Source organism: Antrostomus carolinensis, unplaced genomic scaffold, assembly GCF_000700745.2.
Source record: "Antrostomus carolinensis isolate BGI_N321 unplaced genomic scaffold, ASM70074v2 scaffold3618, whole genome shotgun sequence".
In the NCBI taxonomy this organism is placed as follows: Eukaryota; Metazoa; Chordata; class Aves; order Caprimulgiformes; family Caprimulgidae; genus Antrostomus; species Antrostomus carolinensis.
Window position 1 is genome coordinate 79,008 of NW_010332151.1, and position 15,192 is coordinate 94,199.

The 15,192-nt window shown below is 37.4% G+C and overlaps 1 protein-coding gene across 1 annotated transcript in view; it reads right to left on the reverse strand.

Moving 5' to 3' along the window:
• Positions 1–7,042: 7,042 nt before the first annotated feature.
• OC90 (otoconin 90) overlaps positions 7,043–15,192 on the reverse strand; it is a 22,040-nt gene continuing 13,890 nt past the window's right edge. The window contains exons 8-14 of the mRNA XM_010173381.1: positions 13,244–13,294; positions 12,842–12,898; positions 10,157–10,306; positions 9,701–9,799; positions 9,032–9,206; positions 7,839–7,945; positions 7,043–7,353 (exon numbers count right to left, since the gene is read on the reverse strand). Coding sequence (XP_010171683.1) covers positions 7,043–7,353; positions 7,839–7,945; positions 9,032–9,206; positions 9,701–9,799; positions 10,157–10,306; positions 12,842–12,898; positions 13,244–13,294 — 950 coding nt within the window. The remainder of the gene's footprint in view (positions 7,354–7,838; positions 7,946–9,031; positions 9,207–9,700; positions 9,800–10,156; positions 10,307–12,841; positions 12,899–13,243; positions 13,295–15,192) is intronic.

The window sequence follows — 15,192 nt, forward strand, 5'->3', positions numbered from 1 at the left end:
ACTTTTATTGCCATATAGCTGAATATTTCAGTTACGCTAGGAATTTGTATTTCTGTAAGTTCCTTTAATTTGAGGCATTGTAACTGAAGAACCTGTTAAAGCTTTTTGTTTTCTGTTTGTCGTTTTTTGGGGTTTTTTTTCCTCCTCTTCACCTCAATTGTATATCTAAATAGAATGCTTTTGGCTTGCTTCATCTTGATAAATGTAACTGGTGGGGCACTCCCTACCTTAGCTCCCTTTGTTCATGCTGTCATAGCTAGTCAACTTGTTCATTTTGGAATATATGGAAAAAAACAATACCTTACATGTGTTCAAGTAAAGTAAATGAATTAATGGACACTTGTTAAGTATTTTTTTGATGCATCACATAACATGCTTTTTATAAATATATACATATATCCGCCCAGTATATGTCCTGTGTTTCTTGCTAAAAGTTAGCTGCTTTGCATAAGAGAGGAGAAATCTCTTCTTGAAGCACTGAACTGTGCAATATTTTTCATGTCTTAAGGTGTATGGTTTACAGACTGTACTTTTGAAAATGCAGTAGTATTTTTCTGTCTGCTTTAGTATAAATACAGGAGAGATATATTTAGTATAGCAGAAAATAAACTGAGGGCATTTTAAATAATAAATACAGAAATTGCAATTATATTCTATGAGGTATGTCTCTGTAGTTTATTACAGCTTTTTAATGATATTTTAGAAACTGAAAGAAAACTGGATGTAACCATTTCAAGACCAAGAATTTGTTACCTATGTTTTCAAGCAAAAGCATTTTTAGAGATGCATCTCTGTGTTTGTTTTTGTTTCATTTCTCAAACCTTTCTAGAAATAAAGAAAATGTGGTAACTTTCATAGGTTTATGTATCTGAATATACTACTCAAATGTAAATAAAGTCAAACTGATACAGTAAATCACTGAGCTTTTGATGATAATTGTCAATGCTGTCTTTATGACTCCCTAAATTCTGCAGGCAAAAAGAAAAAACAGCTTTAGCTGTCATGAATAGTAAGTTTGAAGTCCTTTAGTTTATCTGAATCTGACTGAATCAGCATAAACTTGAATGTTCACAAATATCTACAATAAATATGAGACATTAAGTTCGCCGGCAGTTTAGATAAACAGTGATCAGGCCATGACCGCTTGGTTTAGATGACCTTCAGAAGTCCTAGCCTAAATTAATCTATGCTTGCATAATTGTAAGATCTGAATCATTATTAGGCCAGCTAATTTGATGACTATTTTGAGCATTTGCAAACCCACTGTAAAATGGATTTTAAGTTTTTTGAACTGTAGTACGATATTCCACTGGGCTACTTTTAAAAGACTGATGTGACATAACATCTGAGAAATATCAGCTACTTAAACCTATGAGCTAACATGCTGAGACTTTCAGAAAGCATTCACGAAACTCAAAAGGTAATTGAGACCTTCTTTTCAGTTTAACAGTGCAATCACAGCTGTTAGTGGATGACGAAACAACCCCTTATCTACAGCATTCCGTTGTGATTTTTACTGCTGCAGCGTATCAGCCTGATCAGACCACAGTCTACACATAAATAGGACTCTAGCTTTTAGTTTTCACTTTTTGGGTTTTTTTTGAGGTAAGACATAATAGTTTTTTGGCCTATATAAAGAGTGTAATTTTTTAAATAATAAATCTAACCTAGGGATACAATGTAAAACACTTATCCACTCTGTCATTTTTTTAAGAAGAACACTGTGCACTTTTGTACAAGAAAATAAGGAGTCTAAGAAATGAAGAATGTACTTCTGTTTGCACTCTTGCAGTATGGAGACTGTGCTGTAAATACAGGATTGTTTCTGTGGTTGAATTCTGTTGCTCGAATGCTGCATGTGAAAATAACTAGATTCAGCATTTCACTTTCTGTTCTGTTTATCAAGTATTTTTCATTCATATTAATGATGGGTTTCCACGTTTTCAGTGTTCAAATGAGCTTTCTTTGGGAAATGCAGGTGATGTGCAGGTATTGTGCGGGGAGTAAAGAGCTTGTGTGTTCACATGATATTTAATTTCTTCCTTTCTGGAAATTCAGGGAGTGTGTAAGTTGATAATTGGGTCACTCTGGCCTTGCTAGACAGCTGGGAGATGGGGGGTGACTGACTGTAAAATGTATAGTTTTGGTAGCTGTTGTTATATGTAGCTAATGAATGAAACCAAATGAATTAAGAATGCTGTTGTACAGTATAAAGCTGCTTTGTTTCACTTAATCTCTTTATGTTCTTGAGACAAGTTGCAGAACTCAAAAGCTCCATATGCATCCTGGCTCTGTGTATCTGCAGCGCATTCAGTACTGTCACAACATTTATAAATTGGTATCCAGCTGTTTAAATGTGTTCCAGCTTTTGCTTTGGGTTCTCTTTTCCATTGTGTCATTTTGAAAATTACAGCTTTTGATAGTGGGTCACTTTAAAGTAAATTAAATCCTCGCTACTTTTCAAAGATAGAAATAGCCTGTTGTCCAGAATCAGAGTAGGGCTAATTTGTCTGTTGTTCTGATGGTCATATATTCTGTACTGTACGTAATGAACCAGTTTCAATAAATGTAAGAACACACTGTGCAATCTATATTTAAGCAATAAAATAAAATTTAAAATAAATCCTTTCTAAGGTGTCAGTTAACTTTTATTGTTCACAATTAAAATGTCAATGAAAATTTTTTTACATTTACAATAGAACTCATTTTACACTTTTTTTTTTTTCAAATAGAGCGTTACAGCATTATTAAACTACTGCTTTTATTTATGATTGAACATTACTATCACCAAGACCACCAAAAGCTGAGAATGCAATAATATAAAAATAATTTTCTAATAGCAAACACACTTCAGGAAGATAAATAAGCTGTGTTTTTCAGGTCTGCCTCCCTGGTTAAGGAACTTCCTGGGTTTGTAGCATCAATTTCAAGGAATAAGGTTGTCAGTGTGTGTGAAGATCTGTGTACAGCTTGCCCAGAGGTAGCTGTTTTCAAACAACAATGCCATCTAATGTAGCTGAGTATTATACTGTTGTTACTCTCTTTTTTTTTGGTAACATTCATTTATTTAAAGGTTTTTAATACTGCACCCTTAGAGAAGCAGGAAGAACAATTTTTTTTTTTCTAATTTGACAAAATTGGGACCTTCTGTAGCTCACATGAGATATGTCCTAATACACAGAGGATTATATTTTTGCCTTTTTTTCCCTTGTTCCTCTGGTCTTCGTTTTTGCAGATGTCAAAACTTTGTGTATATTTAGGAAATTTCAGAGGGTAGGCATTTTCTGTCATCAATGACTTAGCATGGATCTCAGAACCTGCTGTTAAGATGTGTGGTCATCAGCCTTTTTTGTTGCTCAGGTTGGTCTAAGCAGGATTTTGATGATGGGTATCTCAGAACAATCCAGGTAGAAAACAGTAGCCACACTTGGGAGATTATTTTAACTCATCTCTGAAGAGAAGGTATGGAGGTGAAGAAGAGATTCAGTCACCCTACCACATGAGACCAGACAATGAGGGATAAAGAGGCAGCCACTGCAGCTCTAAGACGAAACAGAGATGACCTGTTAAGAGCTACTTTCTGGGTACTGAGAGAGTGTCTGTCTGGAGGTTTTTGGTTCTTCGGTGTTGCCTTTATTTGATGGACTTAACTCATTCATTGCTCACAGTTTTAATTGTACTGTGACCTGGATCATCAGTACACCTGAATAGTGCTGGTTTTCAGAGTTCCTGTCTTCCTAAACTATGTTGTTTATAGCGTCATGTTCCCAGATCTTGAATAATTTATCAGCTAACAGGCAAAGAATAAGTGCTTAAAATGTTAAAATAAGTAAATTAGTATCTAATGAAGTAGGAAATCTTTTTAGATTAGTAATTAATAGATTAGTTGTTCACTTTGGGGAAACAACTAGGTTTTGGCCAGCTATGCCCCAAATCTTTGAAAAATACAGTGTAAAGCTACTATGAGAATAAGAGGAGAAAGAAAAAAGCTATGCTAAATACCTCTTCTTGATCTGCTTATCTTTAAAAAAAAAATAAAATAGCACTGATCTCTGAGAATTAATAAATATAGCTAATCATAGCTTGATTATTTAAGACTTTATCAACACAATTCATATGGTGGCAATTACAGGACAACTTTGGTGTTAAATTCTTCCTGAAATAAGAGATACTGGAAAAAAGGCTGAAGGAAGTAATGACTACGTTGCCTGAATAACAGCATATTTATATTGCAGTTTCTCTGTTACTTGATCAATTCAAATGATCCATCTCTATCACTGCAATCAGAAACTTCAGCATATGTCTGAGTGAATATTTGCATGTGTTATTTGCAAAACTATGACTGTAATTGTAGTTTTAATAATAAGCAGAAAGGGATTTTTTTTTTTAATCTTAAACTTGTATTTTAAAGGCAGGCTTCAGAGCAGCAGCACTGCTATCATCAGAGGAATGAGCTTCTGTTATTATTAAGCATCAATGCATTTAGTTCACTTGTTTAAAGGCCAGTTTTTTCCCATTTCAGCTAATTAGCTATCTGACCTTTCCATTATCACTTTTATTTATAAATGCTGTGAAATATTAAACAGTTTTTCCTCACCATGATCAAAGGCTGATAAAAGTTCCAATTCTGAAACAAGTAAACATATCAGCATAACGCAGATCTCATCCTCAGCACTGGGCAGAAACGGGCATTTGGCAGATTTGTAGCCTTTTCCTTAACTACTGGAATGCCCTCGTTCTATACAGCAAAACGTGTGTGGGGGGAAAAAGTAATCACAGTTAATTAAAACCTTGTCTGCAGATAGAATTTCTCACATCACTTAGCTATCCTCTCCGCCTTCCTTTAAAGAAAAGGTCTTTTATGTTCTCTTTTCTTCACTACTGCTGATAAATAGCCACAGTAGGCAGCGGGATTCATGGGGCTAAATAGCTTTTGGGTTTGTTCCGATTTTGTGTGTGTGTTAGTGTTTTTTGTCTTCAATGATTCCTTTGCAGTTTTAATGTAGGAAAAATACTAAGGGGGAATACCACCAGCCAGAGGTTTATAGGATATTAGCTGCTCATCCAAAATCATTCACTGACATTTTCACCTGCTGTTCTCACAACGTTCAGTTCGCACAGAAGATCAAATGATGTGGTTTACTGAACTGCTTCACGATCTGGAAGAACATGGGTAGCGTTTCTGTATCCTCAGCATTTGGACACAGTAATTGATCTGTAAGGAATATTTTTGTGACAAAATTCAACCCTGTAGAACAAGATTATAGAGGAGAAATTCAGACCTTTCAGAGCAAGTAGAAAATTTGTAACAATGCTTTTTGTTCTAAGTCATGTTAGTGACTCGTAGAGTCATCGAATGGTTTGGGTTGGAAGGGACCATTAAAGGTCATCTAGTCCAACCTGCCTGCAGTGAGCAGGGACATTTTCAACTCGATCAGGTTGCTCAGAGCCCCATCCAGTCTGACCTTCAATGTTCCCAGGGATGGGGCTTCTACCACCCCTCTGGGCAACTTGTGGCAGTGTTTCACCACCCTCACTGCTTTTTTTGCTTGTATGTAACCTAAATGTACCCTCTTTCAGTTTAAAAACATTTCCTCTTGTCTGATTACAACAGGCCCTCTTAAAAAGTTTGTCCCCATCTTTTTTTATAGCCCCTCCTGAGGTGCTGTTACTGCTTCCTAGGGAGTGAAATATGGCACTAGGGATCCAGGATACAGTTGAAGAGAATAAGACAAAGGACCTCCATCCAGTATGATTCAACTGTGTAAGAGAGTGGGAATCACCAATCTAACCTTTAGAAGATGTCATGAGTGATGCAAACACAGCACAGAGCCAGTTATGGCAGATCAAGAAGTCAAACCTTCACTCTTACAATTAGATGTGCTTACAGAGGAAGTACCTTATTAGTGTAGTTTTGATTTTGCAAATACATGCCCAGCAAAAGTGTGGAAATATCAGTAATCCCACTAAATAAGCTGTTATATGCCATTTTGGGCAGGTCACTTTTTTTGATTAAGCTGTGTATTTGCACTGTTGTGTGCTATACAACTGAAATCTAATGAGAAAGACATGCAAAGATTATACCTTGGTGTGTGTGTTTCGTATCAAAGTCATGATTTTGACCCTAGCTGGGTTTTTTTGTTGTTGTTTGCCTTTGTTATTAGTAGTCATGTTCTAGTAATTTTATTTCTAAAGACAATATTTTATGATCAAAGCATAGTCTAAATTAGCACCTTATCAAATAAGAGGATGTACATACCCTTTTACACTGCTGTTGTCTGATAACTGGTAAACCTCGAGTGGTGAATTTGTGGGGAAAAAAAAAAAAAGGCAAACAAATGTGGGTTCGGTAAAAAGCAAAAAATATTATTCCAGCTTTACGTTACATACTTGAGAATACATTGGGTTTTTACGTGATTCCAGGAAGCAGAACCCTTAAATTTATTCCCATTAGCATCTGTCAAAACTGGAGATAGACATGCAGAGTGCACAGCTTTGGGGCAAGGAATGTGTCTTCTACTGTCATGATCTGATTGACCAGCAGAAACCCTGCGGGTTGAAAACTGCAAGTGGAAAGGAGGGGAAGAAGGAACTCATTTGCATGTAATTACCTTAGCTTTTCAGTGTTTTGTGCTAAGCTATGTAAAGGAAGAATCTCTCCAGAAGGAGTTGGAGTAGTTGCAGATTGGTTTAATTAAAAACCTGAATTACTTATCCACCATCAGCAAGATCCAGTCTGAAACAACTACGCAGTTAACAAAAATCAGTCTTTGATCAGAACACTTCTATGCAGAAATTGAATGAAATTATACAGAATACTGTCAAATAATTATTTAAGGTAATATCTGACCTAAATAGATGGTCCATAGTGCTGACTTCACTACAGTAAGGAGTTACACAGCCTAACATTTAATACCTACTCTATGATTACACCATTCGTGTGCTGGGAAGTGTAAGGCAGCATCTAGAGTGATAAGAAAGAGATGCAGTGGCTGACTGTGAAGGACTCTGTGCCGTTTCTCAAGCACGTGGTGGTGGTTGGTTATCTGCCTTCACGTTGCACAGCCCTGGAGCTTCCAATGGGACTGTGTGTCTCTCTCTTTGCTCGTCTTAATACACTCCGCAGTGGACCTTCCTCCTCACTGCTCTCCTCGGAGCTGGAAATCCCAGTGCCTGTTTCTGTGCCGGTTGAAGGCCTTTCATAAGGGTCTTGTTGACATAAGACTTTCTCCTCTTGGCACTCTTGCCTGTGTGGAAACTTAAGGCTTTCATTGAGGAAGGCAGAAGCCATGCACTCGGCTGCCGTCCTATCGCAAGCACATAGTAGTTTCTCACACATACTCCAACCAATACCTTAAAAAGAAGTTTCAGAATTAATCTTCGAAAGCAGATACAATTACTGGTTGTGTAATTTGCCATAGGTGGATGAGCTTTTGAAAATAGAAGTTTCAAATCTGCCTTGAATTTTAGTCTCCAAATTCATCTTTAATCATCTAAATATAAGCCTGAGACCAAAGTGCGGGGCAGCTGAAGGTCTGACTGGCTTTAGTTGAATTGTGAATGTAAAGACACCAACAACTAACTTCTCCAGTCATAACATTTCTGAATGTAACTTTCTCAGCCTGATCTGGTGATATCATACACAGTGATGTAATAACCTTTATCTCAACTAGGAGAAAAGCTTGGTTTTATAGTTAAGCATTGTTAACATGTTGGAAGCCAAATTTTTCTTTCTCCATACTCAGCTCTAGCAGCTCACAGGCATGCTGGCGTTCCATCTGTAATGCTTTGATACACCATCATCAGGACATAAGAAATTATCTCTAACCCGAACTTACATTTTGGCTTGTGATCGAAACATACAACTTCAGACCTTGAACTTCTTTCTGAATGACATCCAAGTTTCTGTACTTGTTCCATACAACAGTGATGAGAGAAGCAGCACCTAAAATAAACAGTAGATGTAACTCAAAATAATCTTCCTGCATCACAGAGTACTCACAATTATTTTATCTGTTCATTTTTAATGCCTATTAAAACTGAGAAAATAATTTTTAATATAATGGAAAAATCTTTTCCATAATGAAAAAAAAACAAAACCAAAAAACCCCAACTCTTCCTACTCTCCCCCTAGACTTGTTCCTACTTTCACAACTTCCTTTCTACAGGAAGGAAGCAAATGATTCCTTTGGTATCATTTGCTTATCAGTGCTGTAGGTTTTTTGGTGGTTTTTTGTTTATTTTTAAGGCCTATCATTACAATAATAACTGTGTCGTAATCCTCTATGGGAAGTGTGTCCAGGGTTTCAAATATTGTTGCCTGAAAAACTGAAGAGTGTATCATGATATCCAGAGCCTTGACTAGCCTTCGTGTAGTCTGCTTAATCATCCGTAGGCAGTCTTACTTGTGTGCGAGTGTAAGAAAATGGTGTGTGCTGTACACTAAGTGCTATACTTAGGTCTGGTGTGGCCCCAGTTATTATGAACTTCCACACAGGGAGAGATTTTTAGTTGTAAATGCAACACTTAAATGAGATTTCTTTACTTTGGTTGAATTCTCTGCATTACTCTGGATTTATTCCTCTTTGTCAGTTGTACCATGACAGCACACAGTTGGCTGCCACGGGTCTCTCTTGAGCTGTACTCTTTTCTAAAGGACAGTGCAGCACAGATGTACGTTACCTCTTCTGTTCATAAATCACTTCCCAAACCGTCTCGTAGCCAAGTTTCATGGGCAACCCTTATCCTCATCTCCTTCTTTCCTGCTCTACTTACCTCTTGTCATTCTCCTTTCTTCTTTTAGTTGAGTTAGTAAGTCCTCCCCAAAGCATTGATGCAAGAATAGAATGTCTTAGTGACATTAGAGTATTTAATGTTTTATGTATTTAAGTAGGTAATTATTTTTTTTAATGTGGCCTGACTACTGATTCATAGCTACACAAGGCTCAACAAAAGGTTAGCTGATCTTTGTTGGTCCATAGACACCCGAATAGTACCCATGGTTAATGGCAGATTATAGAAGAGTCCACACCTGTCCAGTGCATCAGCAGGATAACCTCTTCCTTCCTGGCCACAGTAGCAACCATAAGACTCAAATTCCTGAGGGCATCGCTCAGTTAAGCAGAACAGCATTTCTCCTAGCTGGGGCAGCTCCCTCTTCACTTTTCCATTTCCTCTGTCTTGCAGAAAGGTTAATCGCTCACATACTATAAAGCAAGAAATATTATTTGGCACATAATGTTTTCACTGTTTGGGGGCTGTCTTGTGATGATAGAAGTATTTTCAGAACTATCAGAAACTTCTAAAGACAACATTTTACTATTTCTAAATTATTGCTCCAGTCGATTGAACTATAGCTATTGGAATACTTGAGCAAGACAGCAGAAGTGGGGGGTAGATTTTTAAAGGGGTAAGAGATCCCTATGACGATATAAATTACAGGTAAAACTGGACTGCAATGAGAGTGCTTTGCAATTCTTTGTAATCCTTCACAGTTATTTTTTCTTCTAGGATATTGGAACCTAGCTGAGTGTTCAGTAGCTTCTGTCTTGACTAATTCAAAAAACAGAGTCCTCTTATGTAATATACACCTACCTTTTAATTTAGAGGTAGCTGAATATTCCATTAGATATAACTGGGGGAAAACAAAACAAAACCAAACAAGCAAGCAAACAAAAAACCCCAAACCAACTCCATTTACCTTTTCCTGCAGGTTCTTGGGGTCCTGTGTCAGACAACGCCAGTTCCAGAGTTAGTCCAGAGGAAGCTGTGCTCTGGCCACCCCTTGCAGGGCTTGACTCTGGAGGTGTCATATGCATAGATAAGACTTACAAAGGTAGAATAAACTCTTCTCTCAGTTATGTGTCCAAAAGTGCATATTTTGAACCATAATAAAACATTTTGAACCACAAATAAAACATTTGTTTAATTCATAGTTGACTGTTCATTAATGTTTAGTTAAACTTTCCTGGTCAATGTCTGACAGTGAGCTGCCCTTTCCAGTGCAGTCAGTGTTGTGCACCCTGTATCCTATGTAATCTATCCAGATTTAGGGAGAAAATAGTGTTATTCTACGGATGTATGAGAAGTGCTGAATCCTCAGATAGCTGTGGACAGGAATAGGGGAGTCCTGTAAGTTAGAATAGTTTTTACTTGCCTTTTTCCTTTATCCTTGAAGATATGCCTGCTGGAATCTTCTCAGTGGGGGCAATTTTGATTTGCATTGAGTTGATATCTCCTGGGAAGGAGGCTGAGGAGGTGGTTATCTCTTCCACTGGGACCACAGCTTCCATAAATCTATCCTCTTCTGAAGAAGCAGAAAGTGGAAAAAGACAGGAAGCAATAAACAGCAAGATTTTAATTTTAGATAGCAGGTCAGAGTAATATCCTTAGGCAGCACTTGTGTGAACTCATGGTCATAGAGAAAAAAAATTCAAAATGAAGATTGGAAAAGCAAAGAATTACTGACACTGGTCATTTCTTCATGATTTTTGCCTTTCAGAAAACAAGATGCTGTTTAAATAGGACCAGTATAATTACTGATACTGTTTTTTTTTTTTTAATTTTATGTGTTGCATACTGAGGTAAAGACCTGTGCCAGCTGCTGCAAATCATATAGGTTACTATTTAGTCAGCTATACTGAGAGATAAAGTGCAGGTGAGATACCATTTTCTGAGTAAATCGCTAAAAAAAGAAAAGTGTCAGTTGACATGAGGGTACCAAAATTGATAGCAACATTAGGGAAGGTAGAAAGTGATTTGACCGATGCAGAGCTGGGCAAGTGGAGGATTTACTTCATTGTAACCACAAGCAAATATTAAGGGGAAAATAAGTTGAGGATAAATAGAAACAAAATTTTAAAGAGTTTTTTTTTATCCTAAAAATTAAATTGGTATTTATTTTTAGATTATCTGAAGCTTTATTGTTGAGTATGATTTTTTTTGTTTAATTTGGGGGTTACTTGACTTTTTTTCTTTTTAAAACTTTTTTTATATAAGCAAACTTGTAAAAGAAAACACTGTTATCAAATGGAAATCAAATGGTTTCATTTTTTCTAAAAGTCAATATGAAGAATGTGGCATTTTACAACCAAACTACTTTGAAAATACTAGTGAACGTGTGTTTCCACATTTTTAAAGCCTTTCCTTTAAAATTCCTTGGCTGAACTTATTAATTGGATTAAACTCAAGTTCATTAAATTCGTCCCTCTGAAGTTCTGGTTTTAGTATGTATTGAAAACAACCTGTCTTAGGATAAGAGAAGAGGTAAAAAAAATGAAAGTGCCACTAAGAACACAAGGAAGCCCATGAAAGGTTGCAGAAGGGGATCAATAGCAGCACACTTCTTTTAATAGCCATTTTATGCCAGTTTGTTTGACAGTGATGTGTTGAATTGAGAGCAGTGTCTGCTAGATGTAGAAAATAAAACTGAAGTTTGGGAAATTCTGCATTTAGCTAAGAATAGAGGTTGCAAATAATCTGAGAGCCAGGCAGACCTGCAACACAACACACAGGTTTTCTGATACGTTCAAGTTAATAGAGGGATCACTTGACCAGTGTTCAGTAGAGCAATGCTGTATTTCTGTATTGGGGTGAGAAACATGGCTACTGTCCCCAGTGTAATCAGAGTTAAAAAATGACTACTTTCTACTCTCCATATTCAATGTTCCTTGACATTTTTCTGATGCATTCCAGTCTGTCTGAACTATCCTTTCTACAAAAAATGGGCCACAGAAAACTTCCAAGTCTACCAAGATGCTCCACTTCTCCATGTAGCTACTGATGTGGCTTTGCTCAAAGCAGTCTGTGGTGGTTTCACTGGGTCAGCACTTGGCAGGCAGCCAAACACAGCTCACTCCCTCCTCCAGGGAATAGGGGAGAGAACTGTGGGGGTAAGGGTAAGGACACTCATAGGCTAAGATAAGAACAACTTAATAATTGAAATAAAATAAAACTTAAAATAATACTAATATTAAAATAATAATGGCAATAATAATAGTAATAAAATATGCAAATGAGCGATACACAGTACAATTGCTCACCACCCACCAACCAAGCCTGGCCTGTTCCCAGATACCGATCCCAGAGGAGCAGCAATCCCGAACTGAAACCGCAATCCTGGAAGAACGAGAGCCCGAGATAAAGCCAGAGAGAGCAAGAGAGGAAGAGACCCTCATTAATATACTGGACATGACGTGATAGGATATGGAATATCCCATTGGCATATCCAAACGCCAATCTGCCTTATTAATTTAAATATTCCTCACCCCCTTAGATCTTGTGCTTGTAGACTAACAGAACACACTTCCTTCACTTCCAGTGACAAAAATGCAAATACTGGGATGTTCTCAGTGTCTCTCTCATAACAAATCCCAGGCTGAAAGCAAAACGCAGCACTATTCTAGCTACTAAAAAGAAACCCAGCTCTGTCCCAGCTAAAATCCAGGACACAGTAACAACTGTAAAAGCTGAAGTAGGTTTTAGACTGAGAAAGAGATCCATGAAATTCTATATAGCAAAGGAGACGGCAAAATCAAAATGAACCCTTCTGGCAGCAGATGCTATGAATGTAATTTAAAGGACTAACCATTATATCAGAAAACGTTCGGCAAAAGGTTGTCACAAATACTTGCATGGGGAGTGCAAATGAGTGGCTGGAGGCAATGAACAGTTAATACTTCTCAGTCTGGTTTTATTGTTTGTGGATCTGCTATCTGACCCTGATCTAAATTTGATTCTCTGACAGCCCTGTCATCACCACACATTTTTTATTAACTGTGATGATTTTAGATGAAGTATTGCAGTGTCAGTCAAGGGAAAAGGAAAGCTGAGGGTCACTGACCTTTTACTGAGAGGACGGTGGGAGCAGGAGCTGTACCTCTGTGGTCCCTTGTGGTAACTGTGCAAAAACCAGAGACATCGTGGTAGTGACCTACCTGTTGTATTTCTGCAGTGCTTTTCTGCATTGAATTTTACTGAAAACTTAAGTATAAGTTAAGACTTTTTACTGAAAACTTGGTTAAGCTTTATGCTATTAGCCTTGTTTTATAAAGAGAGCAATTAGGAGAAACAAAGTGGTTTGCTGAAGGATGTGCAGGTCAGCAGAAGAACTGGAGGTATTATCCAGAAATCCTGAGCTGCAGATTTTTCCCTGTGACACTGCAGCACTTCATCACCCCAAATCTGTTTTCACCTGGAGTCAGGAGTGCCTGATTCATCAGCAAAAGTATAATCAGACTCTTACCTCTGCCTTTGGAAGTCCCCGGGACCATCTCACTGGGCTCAAAAGAAATCACTGTTGAAGACAGAAAATGTAAACTCAGAAAACGTTGCCAGCACAGACTCATAAAAAATCAAGCTGCTGAGAAGATTTTTTTTCAGCAAAGCAGGAAGACCCAGGCATTTCCTGTGTAGAGATTTGCCTGTTTTTCTCAGTGGTGCAGTGGGTTTTTTTAGGCAAAGTGATGCTGATAAAACAATCTAATTGTTGCATTCAAATAATATGTTTTACACTAACAAAGAGGCAGCATAAGTGTGACTGAAGTGGCAAAGTCAGTATTAAATCCATTTAAAAGACAAATACTCTAAAGAGAATGAGGTCTAAAATCTCACTGTTGTGCACAGAAGGATGACACATTTCTCATGAACACCTTGTATTTACCTGCATTGAAAGTCAAGTGTGGATGGACAGCTACAAACACAAGTACTTCCCTAACCTCTCATTTATTTCTTTACCTGATAAATTTATTTTCATTTAGCATGAGCTACATTTTGATAAATTATAAACATATATTATTAAAAAAAAATCTCTACATCTTTTTGTCTGTTGTTAGTATGTTATGAAGTGAGAAAAAAATGTCTTTCCCTTTAAATGAGTTTCTGAGTAGCACTTAGCCTTGGCTAAATATAGTTCCCACAATTTTCAGTGGTGAAGCTCCTCTGGGCTTAAATGGGGAGACAGCTAGTTAACTGGTAAATGATTCTCCAAATATTTCCTTCAAAGTCTGACTAGCTATGTTATCTGTGATACATTTTCAGCTTTCTAAAATTCCTAGTACAGGTTTTTATCCCTTGGCAATATTTTGAGCCTTATGATGAGCTATGCCTCTTTAGAGAGCATGAGTAATCTTTTTTTTTTCTGGAAGTAAAAGATTGCTACAGATGTGCAAATGCAGGTGCACTTACTCCTTCAGGGTTTCTCAGTTTTCTATTACCAAGCCTTGCAGAAGCAGCTAGAAAAAGATGAACTAAGACTGAAGCTGTTGTTAGGTGAGAACAAGAAGTATCTGGGAAAAAACCACCAGCTTTATAATACAGGAGAGATATGAAGGAGCAGCCAGCACTTACACTGGCATAAAGCCTTTTCAGATAGGTGCCTCAAAGCATGTGGCACTTATTGAAAAAAAAAAAAAAACAAGCAACCAACCAAACAAAAAAACCCCAAAAAACCTTGTTAAAGTCTGAAGTATTGCTTCCTTAGGAAAAAAAAAAAAAAAAAAAAAAAAAAAAAAAAGGAAGGAAAAAGGAAAGATAAAAATCCATATTTTTTACTATTATTACAGATTCACACTTATGGCAATGGTTCACTTTGAGAAACACAGAGGAACACACTACAGCTTGAAACCAGGTTCTTAAATTCTCAAATAGTGCAAATTTCCAGCTCTCCCCACTCCCACAAAATAACTCCTGAGGTTTTCTGAGTTGAGTAGTGCCTTAATCACATCCATCCAGTGGACATTACTTGTGTGCTTGGCAGATGGTTGTATGTGATGTACATGGCAGTATGGTTTTGCACGTGATGGGGCAACAAAAGTGCATCAGCTAAATTGGACAGTGGATGGTCGAGGGCTGGTCTCCTCTATTTCACTACTGTATAATTTGGCCTTCACTTTCTAGGTGTGGCCTCCCAGAGCCACCCAGGGCTTTGGATGACTTCTGTTCATGGCCTCTTGTATTGTAGTTCGCACCATGCTGATAGGAAGAGATGAGTTTTATCACTTCCCAGCAATGAGATTTTGCAAGCATCCATTCCTGAATAAGACAGCAATTGATGGTAGCAGAAAAAAAATTAAGATCATCAGAAGAACCACTTGGTCTCATGGTTTGGGAACTCACTCAGGAGGCACCAGAGTTAGAGGGACTTCAACCTGGATCTCTACACTGCAAGTATATAAACACCAAACTGCTGGCTTG